Source organism: Thamnophis elegans, chromosome 17 (genome assembly GCF_009769535.1).
Source record: "Thamnophis elegans isolate rThaEle1 chromosome 17, rThaEle1.pri, whole genome shotgun sequence".
Classification (NCBI taxonomy): domain Eukaryota; kingdom Metazoa; phylum Chordata; class Lepidosauria; order Squamata; family Colubridae; genus Thamnophis; species Thamnophis elegans.
The window spans coordinates 9246802-9266803 of NC_045557.1; the positions used below are offsets into that span (position 1 = coordinate 9246802).

The following is a 20002-nucleotide window of genomic DNA, read 5'->3' on the forward strand; positions in this document are numbered from 1 at the left end:
CCCAAACCTCTAAACATTCCAATAAAGCCCATCAATAATTAGGTTTGGGGTTTAGTTTCCCCACATATACAATTTGTTTAGGCTTAGGTTTTGGGGTGTTTTTTTTGGTTTCCTTTTGCTGCTTCTTCCTATGCCCCTATTTTAGGATTGTGGGAACAGTGCCTTTCCCCCTTCTGTGCCGGGCACGGAAGGCAGAAAAGCGACAGATCGGGTCTGCAGCCCTAGATGAGGCTTACGCTGGTGTGATTGCAGTGGGTAGTTGAAAAGGGAGAGCTCCCCACCCCACCCCCAAAAATGTGGAACTTTCTCTGTTAGGTTGGGGCAATATGAGACGATGATCTTTATCCTGCCGTCTATATCTTAAGAGGAATATATTTAGAGGTTGTTACCATAGCAAAAAAAATGTTATTACATGTAATATCAGTGTACAGGCAGTTCTCGACTTCCAACAGTTTGTTTAATGACCCTTCAAACTTACAATGGCACTGGAAAAAGTGACATCCCTCATGGTCTCGTGATTAAAATTCGGATGCTCGCCAACGGGCTCCTATTTATGACAGTCGCAGCATCCCGGGTGGGGGGTTGTCACGTGATTTCCCCCTTTCGGGCCACTTTCTGACAAGCAAATCCCAGATTGACTTCAACAACGGTGTCACTAACGTAACAAATTGCAGTGATTCGCTCAACAACTGTGGCCAGAGAAGTCGTCCAAGGGAGCAAAATTTAAATTGGCCGACGTCTCACTTAGCAACATAAAAAAACTCACTTAACCACTGTGTCGTTTTAACCCTGGGAATTTTGGGCTCGATTGTGGTTGTATGTCGAGGACTACCTGCAGTACAAAATGATTGTGTATTAGGGTGTGGGCTTGGGAGTGGATTTTTCACGCGAGGGTTCTGTCTGGGACAGTTGGTGCAATTGGAATGGCGCCTCTGTTTCGCCAGTACTTTTTATTTCTCCATTAAATTATATAATCATCTTAAGCAGCTGCTGTGTCTCTTCTGGTTTAATGCATTGCTTATAGATACGATGGATCTTACCTAAAAACCAAGAAATCAAGAGAGGCTTGCTCCTGGGGAGGAAAGCGATGGCAAATCTAGACACATACTAAAAAGGAGAGATATCACCCTGTCAACAAAAGTGTGCCTAGCCAAGGCGATGGTTTTCCCAGTTGCAATGGAGGGCTGTGAAGTTTGGACCATAAGGAAGGCTGAGCGCCAAAGAATGGAGGCCTTTGAACTCTGGTGCTGGAGAAGACTCCTGCATTGAGTCCCTTGGACTGCAAGGCCATCCAACCGGTCAGTCCTAGAGGAGATCCACCCTGACTGCTCTTTAGAAGGCCAGATCCTGAAGAGGAAACTCAAAGGCTTTGGCCACCTGATGAGAAGGAAGAAGGACTCCCTGGAGAAGAGCCTCATGCTGGGAACGATGGAGGGCAAAAGAAGGAGGGGACGGCAGAGAAGGAGGTGTCTGGATGGAGTCACCGAAGCAGCCGGCATGAGCTTCAATGGGCTCCAGAGGATGAGAGAAAGCCTGGAGGAACATGGTCCATGGAGTCACGATGGGTCGGATACGACTTCGCAACTAACAACAAAGATGATGTTAGGTTTTTTTTTTGTGATATATCCATTTTGGAAATTCTAACCATTTTGTGGCTGATTTTTCGAGAGCAACTTTTAAGAGGCCTGGATTTCCAACTCCCAGAAGTCCGTATATCTTAAAAAGTTTGCCAAGTTTGAAAAATGACTGCCTTAAATCTTTTCCCGATTGGCGGCTGTAGGGCAAACGAGGAAGCTACAGGAAAGGTTTTCATTCTACCGCAACCTTTTTAATTGCAGGACACTCATAAATTATACGTTCCATCAAAGAACAGCTGCCAGGGTGTAAATCACAGGCTGAAATTCGATTTTCTTTTCATTTATTTATGCAGCTGTCACTATCCTGCCTATAAAGGGGGTGTGGGTGGACAAAAGAGTCTCAAAAGTCCCACCTGCAGATAAAAGCAATCTTGTACAATTTTAGATCTATGGAAAGCGGGAGGCGCTCCATTGCGCAAGCGCAGTGAGAAAAACGAGCTGGTTTAAGTTTCAATGCACCATAGAGCTATTCACACAAGAGCGGCGCATCTTGATGAATGGTCCTCCTTTTCCCTTATAATAAGAAACGCAGCCACCCCCCCATCCCGCGGGGAACCCAGGCTTCTTTCGTGTCTTAAGGCTGTCTGTTTCGTAAGAAAGCACATCATCCGAGCCTCTCTAAACGAGCGGGGGTCTACTGCGCACGCTCCGGAGCAGCCTGTCTCCTGCCCCGGCGAGAGCGCGAGGCGAGATCTGGCGCTTTGAGAGGAGGAAAGTGGGCGTGTCCGGGCTCCGCGCATGCGCGCCCTGTTTTTCCCCTCAGAAAGCGCGTCGCTCTCGCGGGCGCCATTTTGTGCAGCCGCCTCGCCTTCTTTCCTTCTCCCGTTTTGTTTTGTGTGTTTGTTTCCCCCTCTCCCCGTTTTCTCCTCGGGACCCGCGATGCAGGCGGGCGTGAAGGTGTTCGTGGGCAACGTTCCGGAGGAGGCTTCGCAGGTGGAGCTGCGCGACCTCTTCGAGGCGGCGGTGCCGGGCGAGGTGCTAAAGGTGGCCCTCATGAAGCAGTTCGCCTTCGTCCACCTGCGCGACGACGCGGCGGCCGACAGGGCCATCGCGAAGCTCAACGGCCACCTGCTGCACTGCCACCGCGTCGTCGTCGAGCTCTCCCGCCCGAGGCCCACCCACACCGTCAAGATCTTCGTCGGCAACGTCTCGGCCGCCTGCACCAGCGGCGAGCTCCGCGTCCTCTTCCAGGAGTTCGGGCCCGTCGTCGAGTGCGACATCGTGAAAGGTAGCGGGGCCTCAAATCTCTCTCTCCGCTCGAAAGGAGCAGGGTGGGGGAGAGGAAAAAGCGCCTTTCCGGTCGCGCAGATAGACTGCCTGTAAACGGGGAGGCTCTCCGCTTCCGGCGCGCCGTTCGGCTAATGGCGGGAGTCCTCGACTTACGACCGCTCACCTTTTCTCTCCCCCCCCCCAATTTATTTTTTCCATGGCCAAGCGAGGCACCTGTTGGTGAATTTGGCCCGGTTTTTTAGGACTGTTCGTGCCATGGTTGTTAAGCGAATCGCTGTACATGTAATCCTCGACTAACGACCGTTGGAAGTCCTCGAGTTACAACCTCCCCGCCCCATTTTTCCCCATGGCCAAGCGAGGCAGCTGTGGTGAATGTTGCCCTATTTTTAGGACCGTTCATGCCACAGTTGTTAAGCGAATTGCAGTATAGGTAGTCCTCGACTTACGACTCTATCCCCCAAGGGAACCCAAAACTTCCGTTGTTTCAGTGTTGACATTGTTTCAGTGAGTTTTGCCCCCATTTTACAAATTGTCTTGTTAAGGGAATTGCTGTGGTGGTTCAATGAGTAACCTGGTTGTTCAGTGAATCTAGTCCCCCCCACCCTCCTTAACTTTGCTTGTCCAAGAAGGTCTCAAAAGGGTGGCCCTCGGATACAGCAACGGTTATAAAAAATGAGCCTGCCAAGCAACATAATTTTGATCACATGACCATGGGGATGCTGCAAAGGAAAAATGGTCATGTCCCTTTTTTTCCACGGCCGTTCTAACTTTGAACGGTCACTAAACAAACTGTTGTAAGTCGAGGAGTACCTGTAGTTAAATCAGTAATGCATTTGTTAAATGAATCTGGCATCCCCATTTGTCAGAAGGCTGTTAAAGGGGATCATGTGACCCAGGGGGGCACTGCAATGTTCAATGTACATGCCAGTCACCAAGCGGCTGGATGGATGGCTGCACAAGCGTGGAAAAACAGTTGTAAGTCACTTTTTTCAGTGCTGCTGTAACTTCGGTCAGTAAACAAACAGTTGTAAGTCGAGGACCACCTACTGTTGAGAATGGTGGAGGGGGGGGATGTTAAAGGATCGGACTCCAGGGTGGAGGTTTGCTGTTTTAATTCTCATTGCTCTGTTTCCCCTTTTCATCTATTCATTAGCTTTTGCCACAGCTCCGACGCCGACCAAACGCACCAGCGGGTGGCGGTTTGCAAAGACAAGCGACAAGGCCGCCCTTTAATCCTTCGGCTCGGGCGCCGCCACACACGACGGAAATGGCTGGGGAGGGAGAAGGGGGAGCTTTTGAGGGGGGGCGGTTGGATCGGACCCCGGTCGCCAAGTGGCACCAATGACGGAGCGCAGCGAAGCGCCGTGGACGTCTCCTCTTTGGGTTCCCTTGTGGCGGGCTGGTTCCTGTTTTATTAGCGTGAATTCCTTGCCGAGGGAGGGGGGAAATGGGAATATGGCCTCCAGTCTTAGGCCAGATTTTTTTTATTTGTATCCTGCCTTTATTATTTTGACAAATCACTCAAGGCGGCGAACATATCCAAATATACCTTTCTCCTCCACATTTTCCCCACCACCACCTGTTGGGCTGAGAGAGAGATACTGGCCCAAAGTCACCCAGCTGGCGGGACTAGAACTCGTGGCCTCCTGGTTTCTAGCCTGGTGCTTTAAAATCATGGTTTGCTTCTGTTATAGATGGCTGCAATACCCGGAAGGTTGGTGGGGGGGACAAGTATTTATTTTGTTATCTGTCTGGTTCTTCCAAGAGTCTCATTGTAGAGGTTGGATATACTACTGTAACCCATAGGTCTTTTTTTCAATCTTTTTGCCGTTATTGTGAAAAACTGCAGTTTTTAAGTGAATCACGTGGTTGTTGTGTCAAACCATATTTCCCCACTGGCTTTCCTTGTCGAAAGCTCACACATGGCAATCAGGTGACTCCAGGACACTGCAACCATTGTAAATACATGGCGGCTGCCAAGCACCCAACTTTTGACCGCAAGCAAAATCCCATGGGGTGCTACAGTGGGCAAGCACCAGTCACAAGTAACTTTTTTTCAGTGCCGTCGTAACTTCGAATGGTTGCTAAACAAGAGGTTGTAAGCCAAAGACTTCAAAGAGGTTGAGTGGTTGGAGATATGGGTCCAGACATTTTTGTGCCTGTGATCAAAAGGAAGACCAAAACCTGTGCCTGGTAAAAAAAATCTTATTATTTTTCTAATATATTTTTCCTACTTGCAGTGCAAGTAGTCCGAATGGGAGGTTATGAAAGCATGGATTGATAGTCTATGCTAGTAGTCATTGATAGAAAACCTCCATGGTCCCTTCTGGAAATTATAGTGATTTATAACGAGCATGATTCATCAGTGAACCAACTCAAGTATAAAATAATTTGGCAAATGTGACATAGATAAATCCTCATGGAAATGGAAAAAAGGCATGTCGGGGAAAACCAGTGAACTGGGTCAACATTTTTGCGGTAGTTATGGATTAATATATTCTTAAGGCTTAAGGGAAAATATTTTGTTTCCATGAAAGAGCTGAGAAATATCCTCAAATGACAATATTTATAGTATAAATATAAATGTTAATCTTTTTATTATATTTAGGTGCCGCCCATCTCTCTCTGCAAAGTGACTACAGAATTGTAGCATATGTAAACTTAAAGTCCATACAATTTGCAATTGTTGTGCTTCCCAGATTTAGTAGTTGGTTTGAAAGAGCTGCATGTCACTCAACCACTGAGTGTGTCCGTGCGTGCGTGTGTGTGTGTATGCATGTATTTATGTATTATATATATGTATGTATTAAAATGTTTCTTTTGGAACTTTCCCAAGTCTGCTGTACAGTTGTAGGACCCGACTTTACAGCACATAGTACAGAGCAATGATCAGAGGCAACTGCCTTTTCAGCTCCAATCAGAATCTCTCCAATTTTAGTATTGCAGACATAGGTTTTATATCCTTTGATGGCCATCACGTTATTCTCCTTTGGTATAAGCAGTTAGCTTTTTCCAAGAATAAAGTTGCTTGTAACCCAAGAATTATAACCCTAATTTATATCTATTTTCCCATATTTCTGATTAATGGATAGTTGGGTACATTGTTTAATAAAAAAAAAAAGCTCGAGTTGAAAGCCATCAGTTCCCACTCCTAGTTGGTTTCTGATTTGCACTAACTTTGAGAAGGAAAAAGACATTTAGATAGTTAGTTCCTGAGAGTTTTGAGAGTTTCCATTTAGATAGTTCCTGAGAGTTTTGATAATCTTGAGTCTATAATCACCAATGTGAATTCAGCAGGGAGAAGTCTTAACATACTGTATTTTTCAGAGTATAAGACGCACCCTTTTCCCCCCAGAAAAGAGGGTGAAAATCTGGATGTCTTATACACTGAATACAGCATTTTTGGCCTCATGAAACATGGCCCCCTTCACAAAAATGGATGTGCAGAGGGTTTAGGAGGCCTGCAAAGTGCTCCTGGGGGCTGGGGAGGGCAAAAACAAGCGAAAAAGGAGCACTCTACAAGCCACCTAAAGGCTATGCATGTCCCTTTTTTTGCCAAAAAATGGCGTTTTCGCGAAAAATCTTGGTGCATCTTATATGCCGAAAAATACAGTATATTCTGCACCTGATGTGAAGTGTAGGAGATGCTTGTATGTGTTCTGTGTTCTGAATCTACATAAAAGATAGATAACCAGCATTTCAAATAACAACTTCTCTTGTTAATTGAAATTCATTTTCCTCAAAGCTATGAAGTATTCTACTGATTAAATCATGTAAAAATACAAATTTCCTATCGGCTGTCCAAATTAGGCCACCGGTTTTACCTGAAAGGATCATTCCATTTTTAAGCCTTTTTAACACAATACTAAACACTATTTTAAAGTGTTTCTAAGAAGATAAAGGCCCAACTTAATATTAAAAGCTGTTAACAGTTACATCGTACTTCACACATTTACGTTCAGTTGAAGTAACAGCATAGAAATCAGAAGCAACTCCCTCCCAACCGTATTATTCTGTGTTCTGCGTCTTCTCCATTTTTGGCTGGCGATGACATACTGATAGCATCCACAGTCTTTTATTCAGAATTAATGTGGTGAAGTAAAAGATGAAGCACCATGGAGATAACTGTTTTGGAAGAAACCTGTGGGATTCTTTAGTCCCTTGTTCAGTTCAGTCTCTGACGCATGGCCTCTTCAACCTCTGCCTAAAAGGCTTCCAGAGAACAAGAGGCAGCTCTTCACCTGGCAGTGTGTTCTACTGCTAAACAGCTCTCGTGGGAAGTTTCTCCTAATGTTTGCCCCAGCCCAATTTTAATTTCGCTCTTGGGAGTTTTGTTTTTAAAAAAATCAAACCTGTTGTGTTTTCTGCATGGTAACCTCCTGGGAATTACCGTATTTTTCAAAGTATAAGACGCACCTTTCCCCCATAAAAGAGTGTGGAAATGTTGGTGCGTCTTATACACCGAATACAGCCATTTTTGGCCTCCCGAAGCCGCGCCCTTGCATCCCATTTTTGCAAAAACCCAGCTATTTTTCGCAAAAATGTAGGCATTTTTGTCTTCCCCAGCCACCAGAAGCATTCTGTAGGCTTCAGCAGAGCTGGGGAAGGCAAAAATGCCCCTGTTTTTGCGAAAAATGGCCTGTTTTTTGGCAAAAACGGGCTTTTGCCTTCCCCCAGCCCTGCTGAAGCCTGCAGAATGCTCCTAGGAGCCGGGGAGTACAACAACTATTTTTCTTACTTACCTCTTCGAAATCTTGGTGGGTCTTATAGTCTGAAAAACACAGTAATCCTTTTTGTGAACCAGCTAAGCAAATTGTTCAGACGCTAAGAGGCATTAGTGGGTGAGAAGAGAGCCCTGGTGCTAAGGCAGCAGATGTTCAGTATGAGCCATGGTGGTGCAATGGTTAGAGTGCAGTACTGCAGGTTAACTGCCCACTGCCAGGAGTTTGAATCTCACCAGGCTCAAGGTTGACTCAGCCTTCCGTCCTGAGGTGGGTAAAATGAGAACCCAGATTGTTGGGGGAAAGAGGCTGACGCTGTAAATGGCTAAGAGAGGGCTGTAAAGCGGTAGATAAATGCTATTGCTATCTTGTACCTTGCTAGGTTCCAGTAGCCTCTTTGTTGTTCCTTGTAGTGGTTAGAATTGTAAAGCCGCCCTCTATTGGACAGCCATTTGTCGAGGGTGGTATAGTCTCCTGCATGAGTTCCAAGTTCCCTTCCCTGGTGGTGCGGTATGGCAGGCTAATTCTGCCTACTGCTAGGAGTTCGATTCTCACCTCAGCCTTGACTCAGCCTCCCACCCTTCTGAGGTCGGTAAAATGAGGACACAGATTGTTGGGCGGCATCTCTGTAAACTGCTTAAAGAGGGCTGGAAAGCACCGCGAAGCGGTATATAAGTGCTGTTTCTATTTATCGCAGACAGAGGCTGCTTCCCAGCAGATACACAGCCACAAAAGGCCTTTCTCTGTATCCAAGGTGTATTCCCGATAGCAATGGTTTCCACTAATAAAATGTCATGTGTTCCTTATTGATAACCTTCTGTCTGCTGCTTTATCAGACTACGCGTTCGTGCACATGGAGAAAGACGAGGATGCTAAAACCGCCATTGAACACCTTAACGGAAGAGAAATCAAGGGCAAAAGGATTAACGTGGAACTTTCCAATAAAGCTCATAAAAGGGGGATTGCAGGATACATTGGCCAGTTCGGCGGAGACGAAAAGAACAAAATACCCACTTTAGAGAATCTGCAAGGCAGATCCGGCAACCTTGCCTTCTCAATGGGGAACCCGGCTTATTCTTCACTTGACTATGACTATCAGCAGCGGATGAACACTAATACCAAATTTGACTCAAACGGCCAAGCTAGGCAGATCTCCCCTTCTTTCTTCAGAAGAGACCGGAGCCCGCTAAGACGCTCACCCACCAGAGCAGGCTACGCACTTCCCATGACCGGCCAGCAAGCTTCCTACAGAGACCAGCCTGCAGCATCGCTTGGGATGGCCTACAGGCCTCAACCTACCACTGGGCAGGCGGCCATGTACCGAGCCCAGCCCTCCACCATGCTGTCAAATGCCTACAGAGCCCAGCCCTCTGTGGCCAATAGTCAGGTGGCAGCCTCGGCATTAACATCCTATAATACCCAAGGCTATGGAACCCAGGCCGCTGCTTCCCAAGCTGCCACTTACGAAGCCCAGCCCTCCACAACGTACGCTGCCGCCGCCGCTGCTTATAGCGCCCAGACCGCGGCCTCCTACGCGGCCTACGGGGCCCAAGCAACTGCTCTCTCTGCTTCTTACGGAGCCCAGTCGGCAGCCAGCCAGTCAGCCTTGTACGCAGCTCACTCTCTTTCAGCCCAGCCTGCGTCCTATGGAGTCCAGCCCGCCGTGGGCCATGCTGCTTCCTACGGGACTCAGCCTTCATCGTCCGCGATACAGTCTGCTTACGGGACCCAGTCTGCAGCCAACCTGGCAGCTGCTTACAGCATGCAGGAGGCCGCTGCGGCTGCTTACAAAACGCAGCTGTCTGCTTCGTTGCCCACAGCCTACAGAGCCCCAGCGGAAGCGGCCTATGCAGTCCAGCAGTCTGCTTCTGCCCCCGTAGCAGCAGGGTATAGGTCTCAGGCTTCAGCGTACAACGGGTTAACCCAGACCGGGCAGCAGGCAGCTTCCTATGCGGGCATGTCCCAGGCAGAAACTGCTGCTCTCCACCCACTCTATGAACGCACACGTCTCTCCCCGCCACGCGGAAGCCGTGAGGAGCTCTACAGAAAAGCTGCTGCAATGAACAAGAGGTATGCGGCTTTGATCATGCTTTGCGCAGCACTCCCACCTTCTGTCCAAGGAGCTCTCTGTACTTCCAGAGGGACTCAAAACGGGACTCCATTCTGCAGTTTCTAGCAGGTGGCAGGTTTCTCTCAAATCCTCGAATTTGGGTGTGCCTGAAAACAGGGAAGGGGTTGGGAATGGGACTCGCCAACCCCTTCATTGATTCTGCCTTCTTCCCTCTTTCAGCCCTTTTCTGTGCTTTTTCCATTGAAGGGGAAAGGGAGCCAAAGAATAGTTAGTTACAGTCATAATTTACCTCTCTCCCAATCTGCATTATTTTAAATACATGCATATAAGAAGAAGAGGCATCCTAGGAACCAAAAACACCTGGGCAATTGGGTGGAAGGTGCATGGGTTCTGTTTCCTGACCCTCCCCTAGCATGTGAAAGTGAAGTTAGGCACTTTTAAGTTACCGTATTTTTCAGAGTATAAGACGCACTATTTTCCCCTCAAAAAGAGGGTGAAATCTGGGTGCTGCTTATACACCGAATACAGCATTTTTGGCCTCTCAAAACCCTGCCCCTTTGCAAAAATGAACGTGCAGAGGGTTTGGGAGGCTTGCAAAGTGCTTCTGGGGGCTGGGGAGGGCAAAACCGAGCAAAAAACTAGCCATTTTTTGCTAGTTTTTTGGGGGGGCAGCCCCCAGGAGCACTGTACAAGCCTCCCGAAGCTCTGAAAGGCCCTTTTTTGGTGGGTTGCAAAAAAACGAGGCATACAGAGGATGTGGGAGGCCTGCAGAGGGAAAAACCTTTTTTTTAAATTAACTTCTTTAAAATCATGGTGCCCCTTATACCCGGATTTGTCTTATAGTCCGAAAAGTACGGTAGCTCCTTAACTCAGCTTGAGCACAAAGATACTTAAGGGATGTATTTGGTTCTTACTGTATCCAAAAGTTTTCTAGGTTCCAGTCAGCTTGGGGAAAACATGCCCTGCTCACTGTATATTTTGAGCCATGTTCAATATCCAGGAGACTGAATTTTTAAGTCGTTATGTAATCGGGGTAGAATTGGAGTCCAAGGTACAGATGTGGAATGTGAGACACCATAACCAAATCCTTTAAAAACTTTTAAACGTTTTCCTGGCCAGGTTATTAATGGAACTTTTCCTAACAGTACTGAGAGTTAGAAAGGCTAGTACCTTAATGCAGTTTAGAATCCTTCATTCATCTTTTCTGGAATTTAATTTCAAGACTGTAGTCTCATTAAGTCTGGAAGAGCTTAAGTGCTTTTCTTCAGCAGGAATTTATAATTTAACCAAACCACTAAGGCAGTGATGGCGAACCTTTTCAGCACCGAGTGCCCAAACTGGAACCTATGTACATGTGGGCACATGCCAGAGTGCCAGTAACGCAAAGACCAGCTGGCTGGCCCGCGCATGCCTTTTTTTTGGCCATTTTCGGGCTGTTTTTCAGGCTGTTTTTGCCCCAAATAGAGCCCAGAAAATGGCCCGAAAAAACAGCCTGTTTTTGGGCTGTTTTAGTCTGTTTTCCGGCACCTATGAAGACCAGAAGAGCAGCCGGAGACGGCATGCAGGCACACAGAGAGCACTGCGTGCCACCTCTGGTACTCGTGCCATTGGTTTGCCATCACGGCACTAAGGGATTCTCTCCATCCTCCAAAATGCAGGTAAAACGGCTCTAATTTTTATCAGATAGCAGAGTGGGGAAAATCTCCTTTGGATTCTTCTAAAAAGTTCCTATCCATGCTCACACCTATCATTGCTCTTCTCTACCAGATTTCTTTTTTTGGGTGGGGGTGGGAGAGAGGCACAGCCTATATTTAATTGGGGCATTTGCCATGAGCTGCTTCTTTTTTTTCTTTTTTAATTCACCAAATGTCTCTTTTCTTAACCAGGTACAGTACTGATCTCTCAGATGACCGCCGTTTATCTGACTTCTCTGATTTCCGCCGTTTATCCGACTCCCCCCATGCGTACCGCCACTCGCCAACAAAAGCTCAACTGGATTATCGCCGCCTCCCCGAAATGCAGTCTGATGCCCGTTACGCAGGTGCCTATGGCGATTACTTGCGTAACGCACAACTGCAGCTGCATGCTAGTTACCAGCGCCGTCTGTAGAGGAAATTTCCCCGCCTTCTGGGGTGGGACTCTGTTGCCATGGCCTCCGCCGTTGTAACCCATAAATCCCAGCTGCTGCGTTCGATTTCAGAAGACTCTTTTAGTCCTGACATTTCTTGATCATGGGTGCCCTAGGCCACTTTAGCTAAACATTTCTCTTTTTGTTGTTGTTGTTCTTCCTTACGCCATGTAAAGGGTGTGCTATTAGGTGAGTCGTATATGTGCTGCCCCAACGCGAGCAATTTTATTAAAAATATATATATATTTTGGGTGATTGCCTTAACCTTGGCATTCTGTTTGGCCCCAGAAGCATCAAACATTGGTGCACACGGGACCTCTTAAAACCAAAGTGGTGTGTGGGAAGGGGGGGTTGTTTTGCACCAAGAACGTCGATCACTTCAACTGCTTCAGTCTGGCCTTTCTCGAGTTCCCACCCAATGAAAAAATAATTCCACCTGGTTAAGCTTTCATTTAATGATGGGAGAATCACCTTTTCAAATCGGCTCATTTGCTTTTATGTAACGGCATCCTTCCTTGATTTATGACAGCCTAGGCTGGGCAGGTAAACTTTTATGTTAGAAGTGAGTTTAGATAATTTTGGGGAGGGGGGTGTATTACTGTAAATAAAATGAACTCATTGACATTTTAGACCTCCCAGTTGTGTTATGATTTTGGTGTGCGTCCGTGTATATGCGCAAGTTCCCATTCGTTCACCCTTATCTTTCTTTCATCAGTATGTCTGTAAAAATCAGCCTCGCCCAGCTTTGTCCCATTGGAGGTTTTATCCTGTGGGACAGCTCCTGTCATTCCTGACCAATTTCCCCATATGGGTTGTGAGTCAAGGCGTCAATAATCCAGAATTGCTGACGCACTTAATCTGGGAACGAGTGCTCTAAAACAGGTATCAAACTCAAGGCCCAAGAGTCTGACCCAGCCTGCGGAGTGCTTAGATCCGGCCTGAGGGACTGCCCTGGAAACGGCAAAGGGCCGGTCTGTGTTGCCTCTGCCAGCAAAAACTGAGTTTGAGAGGGCCACATGCTCTCATTTTCACTAGCAGAGGGTTGTGTTCTGACGTAGGCTTCCTGATAAAGCATAAATCACACGCTTAGACCCCAAAACCCTCATATATTTCAACGGCTGTGAATTATGGTCATTCACAGCCCGTAAAGATTCACAAAAAGTCTGCAAAGAGTCCGATAGATGTCTGCAACAGTCTTTCGGGGTATTGCTGATAAGCACCCACCTTTATCTCCCTTGAAAGGCTGCCAGAGACCTAACTGCCAATTAGTTTTGCAAGGCCAAACGAAGCACAGAGTCAAACGGAGCATCTCAGAGCTTGAACCGACCAGAATGAACAAAATTGCTTCCTGCAAAGGCTCACAGCCGTTTGCTCCTCTTTTATGGCTTATGGGAGGGGCCAATCATTTCCAAGCCTTACTCCCGAGTCTCCCCTTTTGCCTTAACTGCGCACACAGGGAACAGGCTCACACTGTGCTTCTGCCTCGCTGGTGTCAGGCTCTGGAGGCAGCACATCACTACCAGATGGCCTTGGCCCCCTCTCTGCCGCTGACGCAGAGTCCTCGTTCAAGCCTTCCCCAGACTCCATTACTGGCCCATCTTCCTCCCCAACCCCCTCACTGTCTGACTCTGCTGCCAGCGGATCACAACAGGTTGCAGGAGGCCATCCTAGCCAAAAACCGAGCTCGGGAGCCTGTTTTCACTGGCAGAGCACTCAGGCTATCCGAGGCAACCCCGACACGAGTGATATCAAGGTGGCCATGCCTACCTTGGCCTCACCCACTGCAGCCCCCTGAGGGCAAAAACAACCCTGATGCGGCCCTCTGTGAAATCAAGTTTGATACCCATGCTCTAAAACATTCCCATGGGGGGCCTGAAACTGCAGACCAGGCGTATCAAGTGCATTTGAATTCCTAAAGGTCCCGCTTTCCTGATCCACAGTGCGTAGCATTAATACAACCGGCGTTACCTTTCCATACATGAGGGACTAGGTGCGCCTATAGCATGAAAAGACAAATTGCAGTTGCTAAGCCTTGTGTAATACAGGTAGTCCTCGACTTAAGATCACAGTTGGAGCAAACTTAGTTTGCTAAGCGAGACATTGCTTAAGGGAGTTTGGCCTCCGTTTATAACTTCTCGCCACATTCGTTAAGGGAATCACTGCCGTTGCTCAGTTAGTAACAGTGAATCTGGCTTCCCCATTGACTTTGCTTGTCGGAAGCTCGCAAATATGTTGTCAATATGAGTCAGTTGCCAAACGTCTGAATTTTGATCACATGACTGTGGGGATGCTGCAACGGTCCAAAATGTGAAAAATAGTCATAAGTCACTTTTTTCAGTGCCCTTGCATCTTTGAACGCTCACTAAACGAAGTGTTGTAAGTCGAGGACTACCTGTAGTTGCGTGTGCAAAGCTCTGTCCACCCATTGTGTTCACCATTTTCTTTCTGTCCCATTTGACCTCCAAGCTGTCCATTTGTAAAACAAACAAACACCGGACAATGTAGCCTCCCTTGGATGTGAGGCAAGGTGAGTTCTCAAGATAGGGGGGAAGAGAAGCGTGTGGATGCGACACTGGAAGGCTGGGAATACTTTTCTTTGAGGGGAGCTGTTGTGATTCCTGGCAACTGAAGTGTGTTGTGGCCTGTCCAACAGCCGAATCAAGAGGAGGAGGAGGAGGCCTGGGAGTCAGGGTCAGCATCAAGGCAACCTGAGAGCTCCGAGGGGGAAGAGGGAATGGAGCTGGCAGAGAGCCTGGACCATCCATCCACCCTCCGATGGAGAGTCAACAGTCCACAGGTCTGGAGGTGGCTGAGGAGGAACAGCTGGGACCAGTCCCTGATGTGCAGAGGAGAGGAGAGCAGTGGAAATCTATGGGCCGGTCCTTGGGACAGAAGAGCCGCCGCTGCTAACAAAACCCTACCTTAGCGCTCGGGATAAAAGGCAGGGGGCGGAGATGAATAGATGTGACAGACAATCCTATCATTCATCTCCCTGCCGGACGGACTTGTGAGCCTGAGAGAAACTTTGCCGGGGCTGCCGGCACTCTTAATAAAGGAATCTTGAGTTCACATCAAGAGGGTTTGTCGTGTTTGGGGAGCTGGGTCAGATCAAAGTGGCAAGGGTTACTTTTCCCCCAAAACCAATGCTTGGTTTATTCATTGTGCTAAATCATGGCTTACTTAGCCATGGTTTAATTGCCAGGCTTCTAAGACACATCAGTCAGGTCAGTTGGGCATAGATTCGTAATTGGTTACATCCCTGAATTTCACTTAATTCAGCCTCAACAAGAGCTACCTCAGGCTCCAAACTATGTGGAAGATTAAAGAAACTGGTTCCCATTACAATAAAAATATACATCCAGGAGTTTGGGTCAGTAGGTCCTGAAGCGTGACCCGTCAAAACTGCGGTCCACAAAAGCGCGCATTTGACGTCATCACAGCGCGACAAAAAAAATTAAAAATTGAAATAAAAATAAAATTAAAGCAAGCCGATTCACATAAGGGTTAGGGTTAGGTTAAGAGCGTTAGGGTTACGTTTAGTGTTAGGTTAAGGGTTAGCGTTAGGTTAAGGGTTAGATTTAGGGTTAGGTTTAGGGGGGTTAGGGTAAGGTTTTCGCTTTATTTTTACATTTATCGATCACAGCGCGATGTTTTCGTCGCGCTGTGATGATGTCACGCACGCGCTTTCGTCGAGCGCGATTTTGTCGTCCGCGGTTTTGTGGTGGAACCGTCCTGAAGGACCCTGACTTTGGGTTCTCCATTATAACAAAGTAGGAAGACTTGATGGTTTAATACTCCCAGTTAAAAGAACTTTCAACACAAATCATTTTTCTGCCTTTCTCCACTACGAAAGACTCTGCATTCGGCAACAAGTGACATTTAAGCAGTAAAAATGAATTTAAAATTGGGAAAGGCATCATTGCACTGTAGCATCCTCACATTTAAATACTGCAAGGTATTTGGATAAGAAACTTGGTCCCGGCACTTTAAATTTGATTTGGGGGGGGGGGTAACATTGAACTTAGCCGGTATTGTTTCTTGGCAAGATTTTTGTGGGTTCTTACGGCATTGTAATCTGAATCCTATCATTCATCCCTGCTTAAAAATCAGTTAATGTCGATAAGTATTTCATTGGGTCTGGATTTTGTTTTTGTTTTTCTTATTGCATTGCATTGACATCCTTCAGTCTCAAAAGGCTATTATGGTGTGGTGCTCGGGAAAGAGGTAAAGCTGGAGTGTCCTCCAGAATGTGAGGCCTGGGTGGATTAATATGGAGGATAGACTGTTACCGAAGCAGCAGATTTCCCCCTCTCCACGTCTCTGAAATAGTCCAATGGAATGGCAGAGTCAATACAGTTGGTTCCCGCTGTGTCGCAGGAGTTACCAGAATGTGGTTGTACACAGTCACAAGCTGCTTCCGGGACTCCGGCTCCGGATTTTGCCTCAAGGTTGACTCCTGAAGCCTTTTCCAGTAGTGGATGTAGTAATCAGAGTTTGTAATCAGAGTTTCCCTTCTCCTAGACCAGGGGCCAGCAAACGTAAACACTCAAAGAGCCATTTGGACCTGTTTCCCACAGAAAAGAAAACACCGGGAGCCACAAAGGTCCTAACCGGAAGCCCCCTGTTCAATTCTGGGGCTGACCGGAAGTTTAGTTCCCCCACCGTAGAGTCTTCTCCTAGCGCGGCGTACTTTTTCCTCTACCTGTCATAACCAAAAGCTCTATCAATTGTGGAGACAACTGGAAAACCCTCCCCTTGCCATAGAGTCTTCTCTTGGCGCACTGTGCTTCTCCCCCCCCCCCCCACTGGAAGCTCCTCTCAAAATTGTGGCGCCGACCGGTGATGGAGCCGCAGCAGAGGGAGGAAAGAGCCACATGCGGCTCCAGAGCCGCAGTTTGCTGACTCCTGTCCTAGAAGATGGTTTTGCTGCTTTATCTGCCGTTGGGGTGTAGCGTAGAGCCCTTTTTCGCCTTCAAAACTGTTGGATGTCTTCTGCAACCCTGGAAAGGGGTCCTTACGAGGTGCTACCAGCCGGGCCAGCTGGACCAAGGTTTTTTTAAGGAGGTGTTCCTCCTCCATCACTCACCCTTTGTCCTGGCTTGTGACAGGCAGAGCCTGGCTTCCCAAGTGCTGGGCCCAGGATGGCGGGTTTTTTCTTATAGTATGCAAACTTTTTTTAAAATTTGCTTCTGAGAATTGGGCCATTTCTGCCTGATCCACTGGATTTGAGAGTACAAATAGTCCTTGACTTACGACCTCAATTGAGCCCAAAATTTATGTTGCTAAGCGAGACATTTGTTAAGTGTGTTTTGCCCCATTTTACGACCTTCCTTGCCACAGTTATCCAGTGAATCACTGCAGTTATTAAGTCAGTAACATGGTCGCTAAGTGAATCTAGCTTCCCCATTGACTTTGCTTGCCAGATCACAAAAGGTGATCACATGACCCCAGGATGTTGCAACCATCATAAATAGGAATCAGTTGCCAAACTAACTGAATGGGTGGGTGGGTCACAAGTCACCTTTTGAACGGTCACTAAATGAACTGATACAAGTCAAGGACTATCTATCTAGCCTCCAAGTCTTAAAAAAAAAAACACAGTGCCGTTAGTTGTAGAGGCTGATTAGCCAGAAAAAAACCTTTATGACTTCCTTTAATTTTGGTCACCATATGACAGAAAAGAGGTTGAGACTTTAGAAAAAGTTCAGAGAAGAGCAACTGAGATGATCAAAGGCCTGGAGACTAAAACATACGAGGAAGGGCTGCAGGATTCGGGTCTGGCTAGTCGAGAGAAAAGAATTAGGGGTGACACGATAGCAGTCTTCCAGTATTTGGGGGAGGGGGGCTGCCACAAAGAAGAGGGGGAGAGCAAATTATTCTCCAAAGCACCAGCGGGCAGGACAAGGAACAACGGATGGAAACTAATCAAGGAGAGAAGCAACCTGGAATTAAGGAGAAACCTCCTATCCGAACAATTAACCAGTGGAACAGCTTGCCACCAGAAGCTATGGCTGCTCCATCACTGGAGGTTTTTAAGAAGGGTCTAGACCAGAGGTGTCAAACTCCTGTTGTCACATGATGTATCGGGACTGTTTCCCCCTTTGCTAAATCGAGCGGGAGCCAGCGACCCATAGACCAGGAGATTGACAGCCCTGGTTTAGACAGTCACTTATCTGAAATCATATAGGACAGGTTCTCCTGCTTGAGCAGAGGGCTGGACTAGAAGACCTCCAAGGCCCCTTCCAGCTCATTCATTCTATTCTAATTTCAGCAGCCCCTTGACTTGATAATTAAGCAGCCCCATTATGCTGCTCATTGCACGAGTCCTTCCGAACCACGGACTTCAAAGCTACAAAATTAACCGTTGATCCGTGGAAGATGCTTAGATTTCATCCCTGATTTCCTGGGCATCTCACTGGACCAGAAGGGGAATCCTCGAGAAGAATAAGGCACAAAGCTGCAGGTGAGAATTAGGAAAAACTTGTCCTCTTGGAGCAGTTTGAGTACTGAGTAATGTCAGAGTTTGGGGGTGAAGGGAGTCGTTTACTTTTGGGGATGGGGGAGTCGCAACCTGCCTTACAGGGCTATAAAACTAAACTCTGTGGCTAACTGTGACATGGACCGATTGTCTTCTTTATTTTTTATTTTTTATCTTGCCTGAAAAGGGGTTGAATCGGGAAATTTTTAGTCCGTAATTCACCTTTTGTTGAGAGTGGAAATGTGTATCTCTCTATTGTGTTTTAAGGACGCAGTGGCTAAGACGCTGAGCTTGTCAATCAGAAGGTCGGCAGTTGGGCGGTTCAAATCCCTAGCGCCGCGTAACGGAGGGAGCTCCCTTTTCTTGACCCAGCTTCTGCCAACCTAGCAGTTCAAAAGCACATAAAAAATGCAAGTAGAAAAATAGGGACCACCTTTGGTGGGAAGGGAAGAGAGTTGCCTGCACCTTCGGCATTGAGTCATGCCGGCCACATGACCACGGAGATGTCTTCGGACAGCGCTGGCTCTTTGGCTTTGAAATGGAGATGAGCACCGCCCCCTAGAGTCGGGAACGACTGGCACATATGTGCAAGGGGAACCTTTACTATTGTGTTTTAGTTCCTCTTAGGATATGAGTTACCCCAAGTGTGGAGTTCCCTTACAGGCCCCTTTTAGGATGGCTAACTAAGTATCTGCCTCAAGCTCTTTTTCTGGGTTCACACTCCACTGAATCCTGTGCTAACACAGGTAGTCCTCCACTTACGGCCACAACCGAGCCCAACATATGTTACCAAGTGGGACAGTTGTGAAGTGAGTTTTGCCCCCCTTTTACAACCTTCCTTCACTGTTGTTAAAGTGAATCACTGCCCTGCTTAAATTAGCAACACGCTTGTTAAGCCAATCTGGCTTTTCGTTGACTTGACTGGTGAGGGGGTCGGAAAAGGAGATCGCATGACCACCACTGCCACCATCCCTGGATGCCGCGACCGTCGTAAATATGAATCACTTGCCCAACATCTGAATTTTGATTATTTGACCATGGAGATGCTAGTGTGAAATACAGTCCTTCGTCCCCCTTTTTTTTTTCCAGCAGGGCTGTTCTAACTTTTGAACTGTCACTAAACTAGCTGTTGTAAGTCGGGGACTAACTGCAACAGAGGCTGGGGCCGCCTTGACAAGTTTGCTACTTTTAAGCCTGCATGTTTAGATTTGAAGGCATTTTCGAAACCTGCTTTATTAAACGGAGCCCGTTTGGCTCGCTTGGGGACACCCTGCCAGAGTTGACAACCGCGAGTCGCATCACAAAAGCGTGATTTGAACCCGATCGTCCCCCGGACCCGAATTAAGACTCCCCAAAGTGCCGGGAAAGATGGGCCACGAACCTCCAGCCCTTTTAAAGCCTAGCTTGGATGCGCTGCGTGCCGCAAGGCTTTAGCCCCGACCTCCGGCCCTTCTTCGCCCACGTGGGAACGAAGCCCCCCCTTTTCCCACGGCTCCAATTTCGAGCGGCAGCCGGGAAACATCGCGTCCCCAAGGTTGGATCGCGACCTGGCGGCCTCGGGCATTATTGACCGCTTCCCCCACCTATCCCTCCGACTGGTAAAGGGCTACTACTCCCGTCCTCGCACCCGCCGGGGAGGGAAGGCGAGAAGCGTCCGGGCAGGCGGGAGGTGGGGTCGGCTAAGCAGAGACGCCTCGCAGCATTCGGTCTGGTGTGCCCGGCCGCTCGGGATCTGCG

General features: G+C 47.7%; 1 protein-coding gene across 1 annotated transcript; it reads left to right on the forward strand.

The window, feature by feature from the left end:
* Positions 1-2379: 2379 nt before the first annotated feature.
* Positions 2380-12416, forward strand: LOC116519881 (RNA-binding protein 14-like). Its single transcript, XM_032233980.1, has 3 exons — positions 2380-2865; positions 8425-9658; positions 11546-12416. The coding sequence occupies exons 1-3, from the start codon at positions 2517-2519 to the stop codon at positions 11766-11768; spliced, it is 1806 nt and encodes a 601-aa protein (XP_032089871.1). The 5' UTR covers positions 2380-2516; the 3' UTR covers positions 11769-12416.
* The last annotated feature ends 7586 nt before the right edge of the window (positions 12417-20002 follow it).